At 35.7% G+C, this 20,402-nt stretch overlaps 3 protein-coding genes across 5 annotated transcripts in view; all 3 read left to right on the plus strand.

Annotated features, from left to right (window-relative positions):
- LOC139982912 (uncharacterized) overlaps positions 1-20,402 on the plus strand; it is a 46,126-nt gene that overhangs the window by 12,555 nt on the left and 13,169 nt on the right. For 2 of the 3 annotated variants that reach the window (XM_071996112.1, XM_071996109.1), the window contains 14 exons: positions 4,572-4,643; positions 4,747-4,818; positions 5,288-5,359; positions 5,934-6,008; positions 6,417-6,487; positions 7,013-7,084; positions 7,489-7,560; positions 7,946-8,017; positions 8,491-8,562; positions 8,943-9,014; positions 9,565-9,717; positions 9,853-9,921; positions 10,042-10,113; positions 10,653-10,721. In XM_071996112.1, coding sequence (XP_071852213.1) covers positions 4,572-4,643; positions 4,747-4,818; positions 5,288-5,359; positions 5,934-6,008; positions 6,417-6,487; positions 7,013-7,014 — 364 coding nt within the window. In that variant the 3' untranslated portion in view covers positions 7,015-7,084; positions 7,489-7,560; positions 7,946-8,017; ... (4 more) ...; positions 10,042-10,113; positions 10,653-10,721. Of the gene's footprint in view, positions 1-4,571; positions 4,644-4,746; positions 4,819-5,287; positions 5,360-5,933; positions 6,009-6,416; positions 6,488-7,012; positions 7,085-7,488; positions 7,561-7,945; positions 8,018-8,490; positions 8,563-8,942; positions 9,015-9,564; positions 9,718-9,852; positions 9,922-10,041; positions 10,114-10,652; positions 10,722-20,402 lie in introns of those variants that run through there. The other variant, XM_071996111.1, reaches the window with a different exon arrangement.
- Positions 13,434-15,870, plus strand: LOC139982914 (uncharacterized). Its single transcript, XM_071996114.1, has 3 exons — positions 13,434-13,927; positions 14,564-14,690; positions 15,557-15,870. Exons 1-3 carry the CDS (start codon positions 13,652-13,654, stop codon positions 15,631-15,633), a joined length of 480 nt encoding a protein of 159 aa, XP_071852215.1. The 5' UTR covers positions 13,434-13,651; the 3' UTR covers positions 15,634-15,870.
- The window catches only part of LOC139982902 (uncharacterized), a 53,821-nt gene continuing 50,888 nt past the window's right edge, over positions 17,470-20,402 (plus strand). The window contains exons 1-2 of the mRNA XM_071996067.1: positions 17,470-18,980; positions 20,192-20,373. Coding sequence (XP_071852168.1) covers positions 20,268-20,373 — 106 coding nt within the window. The 5' untranslated portion in view covers positions 17,470-18,980; positions 20,192-20,267. The remainder of the gene's footprint in view (positions 18,981-20,191; positions 20,374-20,402) is intronic.

Below are 20,402 nucleotides of genomic sequence, written 5' to 3' on the forward strand. Positions count from 1 at the left end.
TTGCATAAATAGTAAGGATACTATTCTGAGGCAACATTTGTTTCAATAATAGTTTTTTAGCTGTTGCTATATCAACAACTTTCAAAGGTACCAGGGGCCTGTTTCACTAAACTTGACTTACGCACACAGGACTTAGTGCTCTGCGGACTCGACTTACACTAAGATGCGTCTTAGTAAAGTACTGTTTGGATCTCGGTTTCATAAAACTGTTCTTCACTAAGACGCGTCTTAAGATGCGTACGTTTTATTTTTGTTGACATGAACAAGGCTGTGACCTTTGACCGCGAAAAGGTTTAACAGTTCATCGCACGAACGAACTTTACAATTGCGAGAATGGGAAAGGTAAATTCCAAGTAAATGCTTTTTATAATCACAATATTTGGCGAAAACTTATGTAATATTAATATGTTGACGTCAAATAGACGGACAGGCTTCCTAGCAGTTATCGAGACATGAAGTTGTCTCCTTCGTTGTTATTAATAAGCTACAGTGCAGACGTAGTGAGACCAAATAGCATAGTAACCATATTTAGCACTTTAACCGTTACACGAGCATAGGCCATGTGTTAGCAATTATCAGTATAAGGCCTAGGCCTACTTTTACTAAGCACAATGCTTATGTTTTCCTAATCCGAGTCAGGAAGCCGCTAAGGCTGATCGCGAGGAACCCACACTACAGTCCTCTTCAAGGGCTAGGCTAGTAGTGGCTAGCATGACAGTCGTAAGTTAGATCATAACATGTTTCAAGTAACTGAATACTACTAATACTATCCTAGCCTACGTAGGCTTAGTTATACTGCTATATCCTACATGCTACAATTTTACAAAGCCAAAAGCTATTCTATGGGCTTAGGTAGGCTATGGCGTCAGTGCCCAAGTGGCTACCGTGTGCCTGAGATGTAGGCCTAGTACTTAGTAGTAGGCCTAGTACTTAGTAGTAGGCCTAGACCGGCCTACTTACCTTTTGCCGCCATGAATGTTCACGTATGTCAAGCCTATTTGCAGGAATGTGATTAGGCTAGTAGAGTATAGGTTGTTGAACGTGTATGCCAGTCCTATCAGAAATTAGGCCTAACCTAGTTGAATAGACCTAACCTGACATTAACAATAATACGTCAGGCCAACTTACTTTTACACATTCTCCTACACAGGCTCTCTAGTGGATAAGTAGTTGCTAACAGTTTTATTTTATTTTGATTAACAATAACACTAACATTACACCGCTACTCACTGTACTAGGACTAAGATGTGGTATGTCAGTGTTACACTTAGTGGTCAAATCAGAAAAGCACTCATTGTATCTTGTTGCCGTAATTTTCACAAACAAATATTCCTCTTCAGTAAAGCGAAAACGGTGCCCTGATTTCTCAGAGGTGGAAACACTGACTTTTGTGGAGTTTGTCTCCACTCACAAGGCACTGCTCTTTGGCACTGGAAGGAAGGGGTCCAGTAAAGAAGAGAAGGTGAAGGAAAGGTATGTGAATTCCACAGCAATCATTATGTGCTGAAATTGTCTGTATGTTTGGTTGTTTTGTTTTTGCAGCTACAGCTAAGAGATTCCACTACACAAGACTTGGTTCTACAATAGCCAGAGTAAATCCTATATTTTTATTAAAATATCATTTGAAATGTCGGAAGCCATAAAATATCACTTAAGAATTCAAAAGTTGTCAGATGACTGATCTTGAGTGATATCTTGAACAAGTTCTGTTTTCCTTTGCTTTCTAATGGATGCACAGGTTTGAAATTTATATTTTATTATGGAGAGGCCTTCTGCTCTCATGTTGTATATATCAGTGTTGGTTTAATTTTTGTTGGTGCTATTGGATGAATATGAACATGTATTTAATTTGTTTAACCTTTATCATTCTCAATAGAAACTGTAAGAAGGCAGCAGGGGATATAATCCTTAGGTAGCCGTCCTGAACCAATACGAATCACCAGAGAGAGATTGGATGCAATGTCTTTGAACCATTCAACCTCATGGACTCAACATTCAGGAAGGACATGACTAACCATTCTTCTGCTTCCGAACTCCTGTCCGACCCCCATACTGTCACCCATCTTCTCGTAGCTCTCTTCCACCCTTTTTTCACCACTCCTTTCTGTCTTTGTCCTTCTCTAGTTTATTCCTACCCTCTTCCCTTAATCCTCTCTTTGTCCATCTACAGTTAATCTCCTCCTACCTCTCATCTTCTACTTGTTGTTTTCTTTCTTCTCTCTATCCCTTGTCTACTAATCCTCTTACATCTATCTCTTTTGTGTTTACCCTGCTCATTAACCTGTCTGTAATTATGTGCTTGTATTTTTCCCTTCTGTTACTGTTACTTGTCATTCAGCCTCTGAAGAAGATCCTGCTGGAACGAAGCGTCAGGCCAACTTACAGTTTCATTTTCTTACACAGGCTCTTTAGTTGATAAGCAGTATGCTAACAGTTTTGTTTCATTTTGACTTTAGCATTTAAACAAATCAAACAAAATGTTTGAGCCAAAATTTCTTTTCAGGCAAAACTTTCAACAGGTGTTGGGTGAGGGTAGGGATGGGAGGTTTTAAGTGGAGGGTGGGCTTATAGCTGGGAGTTATGGGTGGAGAAAGGTTGGAAAGTTGTGGTAAGGGTCAGGTGGTTTTGAATGTGGAGACAAATATTTATGTATTTTTTCAAAGGTTAAGCAGGGAGTGCACTACTCGTTAAGCCATAAAGGTTTTTTAGAACACTTCCTTTTACAACTCTTTGTATTTGTTTGTATTATTATGATCACCTGAATGTTGTGATAAAACAAATAAACTCATTAAATGTGATCTTCCATAGTACAGTCATGTAATATATATATATATATAATGCTGTATGTTTAGTGGACTGTTAGTGATTAATTAATTTGTTCGTATTCGTACTCTTGATCCATCTTTCACTTTATGGTTAATATATAGTATTTACCCTAATGGTTACCTGGATACTATTGTTGTTTGTATTCATTTTGGTATACTTGTACTTATATCCTCGCAAAGGTAGTCGACTCATTGCATAAGTTGAACCCCTCTTCCCTTGATCAACTATATATTGTGGTAACATTACAAGCATATGTCGGTTCTTAAAGTATGTGTTACATTAGTTTCTCTTAATTTCCCAATATTTTAGGTGATTTTGAACAAAGGCAAATAAACACAGCTCTTTGTGAGATGAAACTCGGTTAAATTTGATTGTAATCATGTTTTTGGAATTCAAAATTAATTTAAGACAGTTTACAGCCTTCCTAGAATTTCCTGAGCAATCTGAGCGGCCATTGTATTCACCTGTATTCACCTGTATCCCACCTCATCACTAGACAGATGTAGTGTGGGATGAAGAAGGGAGAGAGAGCTCAGCTCTTGTAACTCCCCTACATTGCAGATGTCTGTCCAAAAGTCCCTTGAACTGATAAATACTGGTAGCATCAATGGCAGATTGTGGAAGGGCGTTCCATTCAGATACAACCCTGACCGAAAAACAATTATGCGTACATTCAATTTTGAATATTTTGGGCACAGTTTCATTAAATGGCCTCTAGTAAAAGAGATGTCGCTAAATTCAAACCATAATCGAGAGCTAGCTTTTACGGAACTTTTCATAATTTTAAAAGCTTCAGTTAAATCTCCTCTTAGTCTTCTGGTGGATAATGTGGTGAGATTTTTGTAGATGATATCGTTCGTGTATATTGTAATTTGTGCAGACTTAGCAGGTTAAAATTGGCGCCAATGCGATCACATGACTAGAAATACACTACGATCAGTCCCAAGTCTCGTCAAGACGAGACGTAGACTAAGTCCCGTTAAGCTACTTAGTGAAGAGTGGACTAAGTCTTGTACGCGACTTAGTGATCTTTATGAAACCGGCACTAAGTCCTATTCACTAAGATGCGTCTTAAGACCACTAAGACGTGACTTAGTGCTTTGTGAAACAGGCCCATGGGTTCTTCTGATAGTATATTGTACCAACACATACGTTTATATAACATGACAATAAAGATGACGACGATGACTACCATATGACGACGATGACGATGACGAAGATGACATCAGTTGATCAGAGAGTACTTTACGTCAGATAGTTACATCATATGTGGACATAACCTGAACGTATTTAGCGGTCGTAAGACCATGACAAGCAAACACATACTACCCAAAGAAGTAAATATAGTGTCCCTCCTGGTGCAATACCTTGTCAAAAATAATAAGTGCCTTCGCCTGCGGATGAACTCCGCTAATTCAGATATATTTGTTGTGATAAGAAAACAAAGTTAAAGTGTAAAAGTAAGTTGGCCTGACGTTTCGATCCTAGCAGGATCTTCTTCAAAGGCTAAATGACAAGTGAATTGAATGGCAATTACAAAAACCAAAAATTATTTAATTTTTATTTTGATTATCATATTTTTTAAGAATTTAAGAAACTTAAAGATTAGAACTCAAGTACACAAGAATTTCTCTTTTCATAACATATACCTTAAACCAGTTCTGTTCAGTAAACATGCATCTTGAAAATGATTTGCAACAGATATGTCAATTCAAAATTCACAATGTTCTTGTGTTCATGTTCAGACAATTGGCTGGAAACTATATAACAGCTCTACAGGAGAACCTCTTGTGGAAAACACAAGCATTGGAAATACTGTGAGTATGAGTTCTTTGCCTATTAGCTCCTTTCACTTGTATTGAATGGCAATTATAAAACTAAAAATTATCTTATATCTTTCCCGACAATTATATTTTACAGTAGAATATCTAGGAACGGTCTTCGTACTTTACCGGAGTCATTTCTTGCAAATGTACCAAATTTGCAAATCGTGTAAGTATATATTTGATATCGTCTTCAATCATTACACTTGTTACAACAAATGCCACTGTTGAGTCTATCAACATACGGCTAAAATTACTGGCAAATTGACTGTACTGTATTAATTGTGGCTTAACGTCCGGACATAGCTTAAGTAATGTGCGCACAAACACACACAAAATGAAATCGTTTTTCTTAATATTGTTTTGAGTAGGTTCATCTTGCGTTCGATAAAATATCTAAAACGTTAATAGATGTGGTTGCTGCTGGAGACTCTCGAGTGACGCTAAGAATTTCAATCAATGGTAAAAATAGGCCAGAGGACCAGTCACTTTTGTCATTGTTATAAAGGAGTTACAAGAATTCTTTAGTTGAAGTGTCATGTGCTAGGGAACTAATTTGATCGAAAAGTAGTTACTTGTATTACTTAGTATTAACATTCTATTTTCTTCTCACTTTCCATATTCATTGTTCTTTTCAGAGAGGTCGCCCACAACTCCATAACGGTCCTCCCTGAAGATTTGTTTCAGAGAACAACGAACCTAACATCAATGTATGTGTAAAACCAAAACAACACTTGTATTTCAGAAGAGTTTGGGATTTATTCATCTTGTTAAGTTATTCTGTCTAGTTATTCTGATCTTCTGCTTGAATTTGCCTGGTGCTTTCATCGACGGTTCGAGGACGATAATATGTAATACTTTTCTTGTGGTCCAACATATTTAAGCTAATGTAAACAATAATTCCACGGTGAAATAATATTCGAAACGCGAAGCTTCTGATTTAACTTAAACTTTTGTTGTAAAATGGGGTGTTGATATTTATGTGTTATGAAGAAAACACACTGCCACATTTCTGTCTTTTTTATTTGCTACTATTTAAATGAACGATGCGTTAACGGAATATATATCGCAGGTAGGGAATGTTTTGCGATTGAATTTTGGTAGCCAAATGATTAGGTTAGTTGCAGTAATAAACACGTTTTGTGTTACGTACACGTCGGTCGTAAGTAACATTATAAGTTAGGCTCTGTCTTGGTATGAAGTGCAATTGCATAGAACGTACTGCAGTCGTGTACTAGTGCTAGTATCTTCTTCCTCGAGATATTTTGATGTTTCTCTCTTCAGAATATTATCTGCTAACGTAATAGAGCGCCTACCCCTCGATGTCTTTGCAGAAGTCACCAAGGTGTCTACTCTTTTGTAAGTGATTTCTTTAAAAGCTGATATTTTCTGTTGTTAAATGAGCAAATGTCTAACGTAGAAGCGTTTACTAATGGAAAATGTTAACAGAATTAGCTCTACTACAATAAAGAGAGAAATAACCATGTCACGCAATGTTACGCCCGACTTGAGCCAATCTGTTCAAGAAACACTTTCCATATGTCATGAAACTACAAAGAATCACGAACAATGCATCCGTTTCATTTTGCTCTCTTTACTTGCTATGTAAAGTAAAAAGAGTGCACAGTAATTACAAGGACTTAATCACCTATCAAAGGTGTGACTGATAGTCTTGTACGAGGGCAAAAGTAATCCGCAATTGATTTGGAAAACAATAAATTAAAGTGTCAGTGTTCAATATGAATTTATGATTCTTTTTTGGTCCAGGAAGTTATCACATAACCAGTTGAGGAGCTTGCACGAAGACACTTTTCCAGGAATCATGAAGTTAGAAGCATGTAAGTGTAATAAAGCACTGACTACCACTGTTTTTGTTGTAATGCTCTTTCCTGTGAAGTTGTAACATCTATGGACAATGCTCCAATTGCCAGACTATTTAGTTTAATGTGGCCGTTAAGTCTTTGAATATTCCATTTAAAAGAACTAAATAAATAAACACTAAACGGGTGAGGATAGTGATAAGAATGGTTTCTAGATGCAATAATAGCCAGATTGTCATGTCCAAACTCCTACTTTTCTACACTGTACGCATTTCACAGTGTCGCTTTTTACCGCAAAATGTCGATATTTGTTGATAAACATGAAAGGTACACGTTCAAAAAGGTTGACTAAACGAAAGGTGTAACATTTAATTGCCTGGCTTTCTATTTGCACATTGAAACTATTCCAGCTAAATGATAAATACTGTCGTGGAAGGCATCTCTAGTTAAATAAAATTGAGGGAGAGTTCCTGTTCTTACACCTTTGGGTTCTATAAGAAACACTCATATTCTTAATGATCGTATTTTTCTTAATTATCGTAGAGATGTGTCATACAACTTGCTCAGAGAAATCCCCACTGGACTCTTCTCCAAGAATTGGAACATTGAAAATATGTAAGTGTGTGTTATACGGTATAAACTTCTCTAATAAATAGTCGTTCCTTTTTTATGAACTGATAAACCATTCCAGAATAAAATGTAATGATCACACAGAGTCATCTACACATAATACGTCCCCCAGACCATCAACTTCATGTGCACTTTCCATCCAGTATCCAGCTCATGATTTGTTTGTTAGGGGCAAGCCGCTTTACTTGTATACCTGGTGATTGAGTGGTAGAGCTCTAAAGTTATCCGTTGCTCTAAACGACGGATTATTGTCAAAACTTGTTTATGTTTCGACGATATATATATTAAGGCATGGATCATTGCGACCTTATTAAGGTATACATAAACTCGTCTCCTTTTTAAATATATAATTCTAAAACATCAATATTTCTATTGGACATTTCTTACAGAGATTTGTCAGGAAACCGACTCGAGGCTTTACCAGTGACCTTGCTTTCAAGTAATACCAAACTTAAACGACTGTAAGTTGTAAAGGAGTATTCTTCTTTTAATTAAACTATATTACCACTGTAAAACATCGTTAAGCGAATAATGAACTAGATCCAATAACAAAACACAATATCCAGAGTACCTTTTAATAGTAGCACAATCAATTTGCATAAAATAAATGGTGAGGTGGTCATATTTGCACTCATATAAAAGTATTATTTGATATGATATCATATTGTATTATGTACTTGTTCCTTCTATTATTACCTGCCAGGCCCTGGTAATAGTATGTGTTGCCACATTACTTCAATCTCACCTTTGCTATGCTGAAAATTACATGTTTGATTCGGTTAATCATTTATTGCTAAGCCCTTACAATGCGATCACATTTAGTTGGATTTCTCTATTCCAACACAGACACTTATCAGATAACCAACTAACTGACATACCCCTTGGATTTTTCAAGTCAACACCGAACATATACTACCTGTAAGTATTGGGAGGTATCCGTTATACTATTTCATTGTAGTTATCCTGTCCAGATACGCAATGTAAAACGAATGGAATAACACCCATCGTACGTGCAAAGTGAATTTTTTAAGCTGAGCGAGATCTTTTCATTTGTCGAGCTATACGATCCATCTGTTCTGGCCTAGAAGTACCATTGCAGAAGCTTCCTTTTGATTATTCCAAGCCATGTGGATTGGAAATGTCAGCCCATTTCCAAATGTCTCGGTAGAGTTAACTACTATCTAGCTATGCAACACTTTTCACAGTTGAAGGCTGAGCAATGAGTTGGGATATGGATATACATTGATGCAGTGATATGCGAGACTTGAAGTAGCAACTCGTCTCCTCTGATATCTGTTTTTAATAACAATGCTAGAAATACCGTTGTTACTCTTAATAACTACAGGACAATATCTACTCCCTTTTGTAAATGTCATTTCCGTTCTCTATAGTGATCTTTCCAACAATGAATTACATCACTTTCATCAAGGCTACTTTAACGGACTAGAGGAAATTCCTTACTTGTGAGTAAAGTTGTTTTTAGCCAAAGCTTTATCAATCTTGTTCATGTGAAGTACTGCTGGACTGGCTTGTTCATATTATATGAAACAGGAGTGATTTAATATGATTGCGGTGTTTTCACGTGTTGTACATATATCTATGTCAAATAATGAACGGCAATGACCGTTGGTTTCTTACTTTGGCCGACGACAATTTTGTATGATATTACCTGCCAAGTGTGGTGATAATATGAAAATAGACCATCACACAGATAATGCTTCATGTCATTCAAATCTTCATATCATTAATACAAATTACGAAAGTATTTCCATTTCATTTTAATTTTCTACCAAGGTTTTATTATTTATACACAGATTATTTATATCCAAAACATCTCTTGCAGGTCACTTTCTGGAAACAACATTCGACAACTGCCGGCCGATCTCTTTAGTAATATCACAATCAGTTATTGCATGTAAATAATTTTAATAACTCCATAAAGTACTATGTAAATTTATTCTTATGAAAATACCACCAAGTAGTCAAACTATGAACAGTTCATGCAGATATATGTCCTACTTTAAAGAGAGCTTAAAATGACATAGGCCTAGTCCTGCTTCTCGGGTGTATAGTAGCCATAATACACATTATACAGCATTCCTCTTAACCAACGAACATCCTACGCACCTTTTATTGACATTCAATTAAATACAACGTTATAGAAAGTTGGCATTTTCTACATTTACCACTGCCATTGGTAACATTTGTGCCAATTTAATGAATAAATGTTAAGACATTTTTACGTAAATCCTCAGATGAATATATATATTTTTTTTTTACTTTTATACTCATTCATCGTGATTGACGCATATTCTCATTGTTCTCTAATATTTTTTTCATTTAAATTTAAAACCCAATCAGATCACACAAAGTCAAATCCTAATCCTTGAAATTATCAGTCGTTTTCTCTTCATACGCGTTAGTTTTGTTGGTCTCTTTATTTGTTATTTTATCATATTCTGCAGAGACCTTTCAAACAACAGTTTAACGGAAATACCGTTCGGGCTGTTTAATTCTAGCCATACGAAACACAGCGCGCAGATCCTACTATTGCAACGGAATAACCTCACTCGTGTTCGACATGCATTCTTCGATGGATTTAGTAGACTAGGACATATGTGAGTAACATACTTGATTGTTTGTAGACTGGCCAGGTTTATGTTTTCGGCTCATGGTCTTATATAAACCATAACATAATAACATCATTTCACCCATCAATCTTTTTAACACTTGCATTCTTCTTTCGGTTTAAGATTTCTCAATAACAACGAAATCAGTGAAGTGGAGGAAAATGCTTTTGCAGACATGCCTATTAAAAACATGTAAGTCAGAACTTGGTCTTATCAGTTAATCCATTTCAACATGTTTTTATTACTTGTTTTCTCTTCGCTTCACGAGATCATGGATGAATGACATTAAGTAACTTTCATTTTATTTCAAAGCTACCTCTTTAACAACAAAATTACAAAACTCCAGAACTGTTCATTCACGAAGACGAAATTAAAACCAACTCTGTGAGTACCAGTCGAACCAGTCAATGGTTGTTTTTCTTGTTGGCAGCAGTGGCGTGCGGAGGAATGTGAATGTGTTGGTTAAGTGGGTGTAGAGGGCCGGGTCAGGGAGTCAAATTCAACATTCCGCGACCGAGTTAAGGAGGGGAATGAACCTTAATATAAGGGCATGGTACGGCTAAAGTTGTAACCGACTTTCATATAGAGGTAATAATTAAGCCTATAGAGTATCTCTGAACGACAGGCTGTGTTTTTAAGTACGTACATTGTATCAGGTTGGAAAAGGATCGGAGTGATTTTTTTTTTGAGGCATTTGAGACATTCCCCCCAACTGATGATGAGAGGGGATGGTCACATCCACTAACCTATCTACCCTCCTGCTAATAATGACAACAGAACATTTCGTAAATGAATAGAATGCACAGTTTTTAGACTGATGTTTCATTGCTTTTTTTCTTCTTTTCATCCGAATATTTAGTAACCGTGAAAATATATTTTATTTTTTTAACTCCGCGTCATTTCTCTATTTGTGTCCATCAAAGACATCTTTACAAAAACCGTCTTGAATACATCTCAACGAATGCTCTCGAATGTATGCCCGGTCATATGACACTGTAAGTTAAGAACTGGTGCTTTTTTGCATCTATTAAAACATTGAAACTTTTGTTCACTTTTTCTAAGCCATTGTTTATTAACACAACATTGGACATTGTCCAAAACATTTCATATCCTTACATTTTGAGCACCCTTGGTCCTTAGCTTGTACATAGGAATGTATGTTCTGTGGATTTATGTTGCTTTGTTTACACTTATAAATGTTATGTCTAATGTCCTCGTTTCTTTTGAAGGATGGTTTGTTTTCCAATATCGATCAAAAATAAATCAGTAAAATATCAATATATATGAATTCACAAATGTGGTGTTTTATACCACGACAGAATAGAATTCCACGGTAATACTTATGGCAATATATGAGTCCAACATTGTCAATACATCAGTTGGTCACTTCAAGATTCAACACGAACAGATATTAATTCACAGTAAATATGTTTGCATCATTATTATTCCTAACAGACTGCTTAGCTGTGGTTACCTAAAGTCTCTGCCAATGTCAAACAGAAGTATCACCAGGTATTGTAAAAACAAAGTAAAACTACAAAACAAATTCTTCATGGCGTTTATAATAAAAGAAAATGGTATTTCTGTTAATCTCCAAATGCTATCACTCAACAACGTATATGCGAATAGGTAGACGTGTTCTCACGAATCTGAGATAAATAAACTGCAACTACACTTTCCGTTTATATATTGTTTTCATGAAAGTCGCTGCGTGAATGCAACATATACCTGAAAATGCTATATCTTTATAAACGCTTAATGTATTCGTTGGTGTATAAAATATAATATCAGCTAAAACAAACATAGCAGTAAACAAAAGTTTCGTTAACATTTAAGCAGATTTTTTTTATCAACTGTTCATTCATCCAGCTCACTAATAAGAAAATAAAAACCACAACCGTCCTGTTAACGCGTTCACATTGCAAATGTTTATTTGTTTTGTTTTTCTTCAAAGTGAATGCGTTACCAGCAGTTTTGTCCCTAAACTAATTTTTAGGGGACTTAAAGATATCTTCTATGAGGTCCTACGACACCAAGGCTTCAATTGTACATTGAACTCTCGGACAGCTATATGTCGACCTTGTCCCACTGGTAGCTATGGTAACGAAAGTGGCCAATGTACTCCTTGCCCGGCAGGTGAGTAAAAATCATAACGAACTACTTAAGTATGCCAGTATTGTTTACAGGCTTTCAGGGGTGGGAGGGTGTTGGAGCGTGTTGGAGTGGGGAAATTATAATCTCCCGACTGATTAGTCTATGGATCCTTTTTATGAAATCAGCAAAGACGAATGGCGGATTTAATAAGGATAGGTATAGTCTGGGGCCGCTGAAAAAAATTTACAAGTGGGAGGTATTTTGGTCCTCCGCCAGTACAAAATCGACGTTTACTGGTCAAATGCTGCAAACAGAGTCTGATTTCAATTTCAAATGAGATCTATAATCATTTAGATCAACAACGTCCACGAAAACAAAATTACTTGATGTCGAGTATCGGAGCATATCAAAATATTGCACTATAATATGTCATAGCTTAAGCCTCATTTGGAATTTAATAGATTGATTATATTTATCAGTAGCCTTCTTTGCTCCTATAGGTGGTTTTTATCAAGATGATATCGGAACCAATTCGTATCTTCACTGTCATAACGGTAGCTTCGTTAAAAATGGAAATGGCTCGTCAGCAACGCAGTGCATATTGTGTCCCGAGGGAACTAAACAAAGTACTTTCGCTGGATACCGAGCCTGTCTCTGCAAAGAGAACTACACTCGCTTGCATCGATTCGAGAAATGCTCAGTATGTCTAGAAGAAGGATTGAATTGTTTTCAAGATTATAAGGCTCTTTCACATGGCTATTACTGGAATTGGACTTTTCCCAATGCAAGTTTAATGGAATATTCTAATTTTGTACTGAACCTACAAACTGAAAATGTACATTATGATCAATCCACCGTTGAATATCAACAGTTGATTCCCAGAGTATTTGCTTGTTCAAGACCTGAACATTGTGTGAATAATAACAGTCATGAAGTTGATAGAATAGCTGGTTCATGTGCGGTGGGTTACAGAGGATGGCTCTGTAGTAAGTGCGTGAGGGGGTATTATTCTGTCTTAGGATTTTGCCTTCCGTGTCCACATATTGTGTGGGTTTGTTTTGAAATCAGTATGACTGTTTGTATTTTCATCATATTCCTAGTGTTTGTGATTGTGAAAAGCAAGAAGCAGAATCGTTCAAAAGAAGGGAGAACCATAGCAGACAATGTATCATCTAGAGTCAAAATTGTTCTAGGTTTTTACCAGGTTATTGGTGAGCTATTCGAGGCATTTCACAGTGTCAGTTGGGCTGGAATGTTACATTATGTTGGGGAATGGATGACGGTACTTGAATTTAACATTTTGAGGTTGATTGTGAAACCACATTGCTTACACGAGAAGCTTTCATTGGATCCTAAGCTCCAATTTAAAATTGCTCTCTTGTTTCCCCTTGTCGTTATTTTGATTGCGTTTACTTGTCAACACATTTTTAGAGTCTATTTCAAGTACAGAAAACGCTACGATGCGCATGATCTGAAACTTAGGCTTGCCGAAACGAGATCTGCACTATCGACGTATGTCCTGTTAATTCTGTTTGTAACATATCCATCAACGTGTGACATCATATTCAGTTTGTACCCTGGTGCCTGTGATACATTTGCGGTTTAAAAAGAAAATGATATTTCAATCACTCTGCTTCGCACTGATTATGACATTGTCTGTAGTGATCTCCTCTATTATCAGATATTTGCTTTTCTTGCTACTCTTCTTTATGTTATATCTTTTCCTGTATTACTCTTACTTTTTTTGAGTAAATATATCAAGAGAGAGCGTGCTCACGACCATATTTCTGAGCCAGACACAAACCTTCTCAACAGTAAAGATAGCTTAATGAGCCAGCCTATCGCATTGAACAGTAGTGATAATAACGCAGAAACTCGTGCCATTCCCGTCTGGCTGAACTTTTTCTGTGAGAATTTCAAGCCCGGATTTTGGTTTTGGGAAATTCTGGAACTTGCCAGGAAGGTCATGCAGACAATGTTGATTACATTACTAGGATGGGATGATCCACTGACCATGTTATTTACTACCGGTGTGTCTGTGTTGTTCCTCACACTCCACGTGAAGTTTTCACCAATGAAGAGCCCTTTTGAACAACGATTACAGGTGAGTCCAGAAAAATTAGCGATATACTTGTAACGACGGCTGTTTAAGGTATTTAAAACAGGAATGCATTGCAAGTATAAAAAATGTTTCTCGTTGCGTGGAGTTTTACAGAAATAAACCATATGATTGACAAAGCGTGATATACCTATACTTATGAATAAAAATCGTGGTTTGTAAATACAACAGTTTTGTCCTGTTGGTTAATAACATCTTTTTCCATCAATATTTCATGGTACTATTGATAAAACAGCACCTGCAACTAACTTTAAATGCATGCGATTCAAGTATACATTGCTCCGAGAACTCCCGTATCAGTGTTTAATATCGCAACGTAGGATGAGTCATTTATGTTAGTGATATAGTTAGTAATCGTTAAGTCGAATTTGGAAAAACCCTCAGTTGACCTAACATGACCACTTTTGAGTAGTCACGTGACCGCTTCTGCTGTGACGAGTTCAACCATTTCTGATTTCCAGGTATTGCATGAGTCTACAAAGTCTAAAGATCACGTAAAGTAATCTACTAGTAAAACGGCTTCTTGGTTATCAAAAGCAAATACTTAGAAAACAAACGATAACAAGTGCGCACATATAAAGTCACTGATTTTCTTTATATCCATAAATTTCCTCCTTTCAGCTCTTTTCCCTGGCTGTGATTTTTGTGAACGTTCTCTTCGCTGCTGTTCCTATGTCCAGTGACTACGGAAATTACATATCAATTGGTATTATAACTTTAGACGCGGCCATTATAGTTATTGTTTCAGGTACGACTGTTCTCAATACAAATTGGAAATATTCTAGAATCTCTGCTTAGAAAACTTGCGTTATCAACGTTGTTAGTGTAAATGGAAAACAGACAGCAAAATTTGAACGAATATCGATAACCATAAAGTTCTAGACAACATGTTCTCAAAATTGTGTCCTCTTCAATAGTGTCAGATGGAGAAACTATTTGTGAAGTAAGACTACAAACTAACATCAATAATTCTTCATTGTCGAGTATACACTTTAGATAACAGTACTTTTAATTGTATATGTATATATTGTATTACAGTTTTATTTGCATTAAGAACATTAAGAATATCAGCGAGAAAATTTAAACTTAATAGTTCATACTTTAACAGCTAACAGTACCATTGTTCATTGCTGTTGCATGTTACCCAATTTACAAGAGCACAATCAGCTGAACTTGTATGAAGAGTGATGTCTTGGGTACTCAAATAGTTGTCCCTGAATCATTTACTGACGGCAGTTTCATTATGTGTTAAATAAAAAAATATATCAGACGGGCGAAAGTTGTATTATCGTCTTCGACGACGACCTCTCAGTGATGGTGAACTTATTAACTTTGTTTGCTGTCAATGTTGAACAAAATCACCAGTAGTGAAACCCCAAAATGGTCCAGACAGTTGAATAAGCGAGGCGGAGTTATCGTATATTAGTAGAACTGACGAATTTTGAAACTTTTAGACCGATTACTCCATCTCCGTTAGAGAAATGATGTTGAATAGACCATGCAGTTATGTATAATGATAGCTTAGCGTGTTGCTTAAAGTTATGATTTTCCAAGTTTATTTGTATATTCTCTAGAAAGCAAACTATAACGTTATTTCTCTCATTTAAATCACAGGTGAGGCAATACTTACCGCGTACCGTTACATCAAAAGACGGTGTCAAAGAAACTACATCGATTACCTTTCCATGTAATTATGAATTGGTTCCACATCTACACATCGAAACTGTCGGCTCTAAAAGCGATATGACTATTTCTTCAATCAAAGTCTCGGAATATTGACCTGACTAAGAAATGCTATTTTTTAATAGTTAAATGTGTATATCTGTCAAGTCCCTTTCTCACAACCCAGATTATGTTATGGAATAATAAGGGTTATTATGTTAGCACTTTAAATATTTTTTCTAAAAACTCTTCATTGGCATGAAAAATGTACTTGTCGTCCTTTTCTTGAGTTGCCGTTCAGCCACACGAACATTGTAAATACACATCTTATTAGCTTTACATTGAAATAAGTCAAAATTGTTCATGTTATCACCGAAATCCGAAATAAATTGCCCGCGTAACTCAAAGTAACCCCTTAGCTCTCAGATGTCGTAAATGGTTGGCGTCGTATTTCAACGCAATCATTTACGACAAGCAATGTAATTAATAACACATTCACTGATTAATGGATAAACCCCGCGGCGGCAAATATGAAACGTAGTCTACTTAAATAGTCAACGTTGCTGATGAACTTGTCTTGTTTGTTGTTGTTGAAGTCATTAACATTGGTCAGATAACATTTTAACAGTAGTTACTACTTCTTTACGCTGTCGCTGAGGTTCCATTGTCGTCACTTTTAATATGTTTTGAAACTTATTGTACTATGTTTTCTCCAAAAGGGAAAACGCAGAATGCTGTACATGAAATAGCTATTCAGTATATGTAATCCCTTCATCTCGAAAAATGACATAATGAATATGACGCAAAATGCTCTCAGAATTGTGTGTTCTGTAAAAATCATCGGAATAGCTTTGATGTAAAGACTGTTTAATGAACAGCTAATGTAGGAGTTCCTCTGTTATAAATTGTTAATGAACAACGATCGCTATGTCATGGTATGTTACATTTGCATGTTTTTCGTGGTCAGTCATTATATTGTAGAAAGTAAGTATTAAGTATAATACGCTTTGAAATCACTTCTTATTCTAATGACGGTAGACCTAGCTCTTATCTGTCTTTAATTCTTTGTTGTAATTACAAATTGTTAGTGACACGCTGTATCATAAAGCACAAAGAAATACAAAGAAACAGTTCAAATTCTATAAAGTAACATATTTAACATTATATTCTGTTATTACATACTGTACTCAGCTAAAATAGTAACCAGACTAGTGAAGAGCTATAAAGAAATACTTGCCTGCTCTGGCTTGCAATAGAGTAAATCATCCATTAACCACATGACAAATGTCACTGTTTTCATGTTTAACCTGTAATCCTATATCTTGATTTGTTTGTTGAGCCGATGTATGTTATCAAACAGTTAAAGTTTGTTTTCCTCGTTCTTAAGAATAGTTTATTAGATAAATAATTGAGCGTTTTCGATTTTAAATTATCACCACTAAACGCAGTTTTCTATTTATCTATTTTGTCTTATCGTACGGACTTACGGTGACCGGTTTTCTTTTCGACATGCTCTTAACTCGAGTTCAGACTAATGCAAATTTTCTTCGTGTAGTATTTTGCATGTCGCTGCTGCTTGGTGACATCGCGGTGGATTGTTTAATATTATTTTCCTTTGCTAGGTTCTTTCTACAACGCACGCTGATATCGTGTCCTAAGTTCTACTTCCATCCCTTCAGGAAAAATTCGGTCGCCTTTCACAGAAACGGAAATTACTACATACATACACTTGGTTCGATTATGAGAGTTCTTACTTGAGAATAAACGTAATTCAGCTTCAGATACGATTGAAAATGTATTTACCAGTTTTGTTGAGGATAGACCGCTACGTTAGCAACTCAAGTAACAGCAAGTAACAGTATTACAATTGTAATGAAGTTTACGGTATGCATTCATTTATCCACTTTAACGAAGCTAAGTATCTGCAGCAATAATTCATAAATAACATACTTACATACACTGAAAATTCAATGCACTTCATACATTTATTAATATGGTCGTTTACTAACCAAACCGTGTTGCTTGTATGAGTAGGGCGTTGCACCCTACACCCCTACTTGTTTACACATTAGTTTTAAGTACTTTCTGTTTCAACTAAGTACTAAGAAGTACAATACGTACTACCACTGAATAAATGAAAGATAAAAAATTGATATGCTCCTTAATTTACTAACAAGCGTTGGGGTATTTTCACTTTTGTTTCTCAACGAAGTACAGGAAAATAATAGTTCCGAGTTTACCACCTTCATAGCAGATAATTTATACAAATTATAAATATGCAAGAAACGTGACCGCGTTTTGAATTTTCCTTTTAATATCTGCATTTCAAAAGTAAACAGCTCTTGCCTTAAACCCAATCACTCACGGAAGGACCATGGACACCAATGACAACACAGTTTCAAACCTAAGCCCTTGACTATCCTATTTTACAAAGATATTAGCATGTTCAACAGGTTAAATGACATCGGTACAACAACTTATGTACTATGCGATCTACAGAGTAGATGAACTGAATGCGTGCAAATGAACAGACTACTCTTAATTAAAGGGGCTTCCATTGAGTTGTCAGTCATTTATCAATCAAGCACATTCCTCGAAATGACCATTCACCTCTGACAAATTTGAACTTATCTGGAATTTATAATTGTTTAAATATAGATTAATATATCAATGTAAGGCCTAACACGACTGACTATTTGTGCCATCTTGTCACTGGTAACATGTCACACCCAGAAACAGAAGTGTGGAAAATCTAATCAGTTTCATTATACCTCAATAACGCAGTAATCCTAAGTACCTAATTATATGAACAAATAACCTCAACGGTTCATACAGAAGAGACAATTGATATGAAGTGTTTTACTCAAGGATACAAGTTAATGATTGATTTGACGCAAATATGTCACCAAAACAGAACTAGCATTGTTATCAGTCGACCCTGATAAACATAAGGTGAAACCTATATGCACTCTTAAATTTATTTAATGATATTATTAAAATGCACTATGACATGCTTTGTTCTACCATATCAATGCTAATGGGTCTGAATTTACAAAAGCAACTATCTGGTTTCAGTATCTAAAGAACGAAATTGAAAGCAAATTCAAAAGAAAGAGAAACTTTACGGCTTTGCCTTTATAACTAACGTCATACACATAATACATAACGACGATTTACATGATGTATTCCTTCCTTTACAACGTTTCTGATTAAGATTTGCTTACTTGCTGTCAGTATAATTTGTTGGCTTCGTACCAGACGTGTGCCTTTTCGTTCGTTGATGTGGATGACACTAACATGCACTGATTAACGGTTTTGTATTTAAATATACTGATTAATATTGATAAAGATTCAACTTTTCGTTACTGGTCGTTAGGTAAGTTCTAAAGTTACAAAGTTTAATTGATCTAAATACGTCCTTTATCATTTATCAATCGTCCTAGTGCTGGTAGGAAACAAATATCAACAGAAAACTAGATAGTTTTACATGATAGTGATTCCTTTGCTTGTTATTGTTGATATTTTAAAGACAAACGAAATATTGAATAATAGTAACGGGAAGTAAATACGAAAAAGGGTAAAAAAAATTTTTTTAAGAGCAAGAGTACGATTATTATATGATTAGTGTATCTTGATTTGAAAGACAAATTGCTAGTGATGAATTGTACAGGCATCGAAAGATGGGGCAACTATTTCAAGTTATTGTCTAGTAAGTTATCAAAGATGAAAAAGAATACTTTTTACACATACGTTCAAACGAATCTACCGTTACTTAACTGTAGTTTTTTAAATAAGACTAAAAGTACACATTATTGTGAGGAACAAAACTGTTAGTAAATTGTTTTCCCTTCCGGACAACATTATATCGGATAAGATTCTCCAAGGCATCGGACTTTGTGGATAAAAAGCCTTCGCACCATCTAACCACATGGTCTCAACATACTACAAGGGAATGACTTAACCACCTCTGCCCTTTTAACTTATCCTTTCCCCTTTCCTCCCGTCTATCCTACAGCCCTTTTATTACTATCCACACTCACAAGTTGTGTCATTTTATATTTTCTGTCTATCTATTATAAGAGAAATTGATCCACTAAAGTATTAATTCTGTATTATAGTTTCCCCTGTCGATTAAAGATAGGCGTATCTGCAAATATGTGCTACAAACAATATAATTATTGGCACTCACAAAAAAGGTTCATACACCCAACATTCGAGTAGCGAACCTCATTAGAATTAAAGGGAAAGCCGGGATGTGAAATAGTTTAGGTTTTAATATTCATGACATCGTGATTTTCAGCAAAGGACTACACAACAATCTAACTTGTTTCTATGACCTTGTTCAAACGTATGTTTATTGACAGTGCCACCTACGTTTGAGCTTTTTTATTTCGTGATAACAACCATCTAAGTGAACAAAATGAAAGTAAAAAGCACATCTAGTTGTAAAAATTCATACGAAAAATGAACAGTACCACGTAACAATTTTCGATAAACAAAGGGACAAATAATTCACAATATTATTTACGAGCGCTCTTACGACTCTTTATATATTCCAGTTTCATATTAAATTACCTTTACATGCAGTACTGCGTTATTTACTGTAAATGGTTCAGTGGCAAGTGATATCGTTTCCTGGTTGTATGTGATAGCACATGGCAAAATGTGGTTCTGGCTCCTGGTAATGTCATGTTGCTATGTTCATGGAACGACAACGACAATCGATGACGCCCTGCAGTATAATCAACTAGATATCAGAAAGGAAATGAGTAAGTTATTCAATATCTACTTTATAACC

The sequence above is a fragment of the Apostichopus japonicus genome, chromosome 16 (genome assembly GCF_037975245.1).
Source record: "Apostichopus japonicus isolate 1M-3 chromosome 16, ASM3797524v1, whole genome shotgun sequence".
Classification (NCBI taxonomy): Eukaryota; Metazoa; Echinodermata; class Holothuroidea; order Aspidochirotida; family Stichopodidae; genus Apostichopus; species Apostichopus japonicus.

Excerpts from the sequence above, each read along its gene's own strand:
- LOC139982914 (XM_071996114.1), top strand. The coding sequence starts at position 13,652 with ATGAGCCAGCCTATCGCATTGAACAGTAGTGATAATAACGCAGAAACT. Across the intron at positions 13,928-14,563 it reads CTTTTGAACAACGATTACAG|CTCTTTTCCCTGGCTGTGAT; the intron begins GTGAGTCCAGAA and ends TCCTCCTTTCAG. Across the intron at positions 14,691-15,556 it reads CATTATAGTTATTGTTTCAG|GTGAGGCAATACTTACCGCG; the intron begins GTACGACTGTTC and ends TTTAAATCACAG.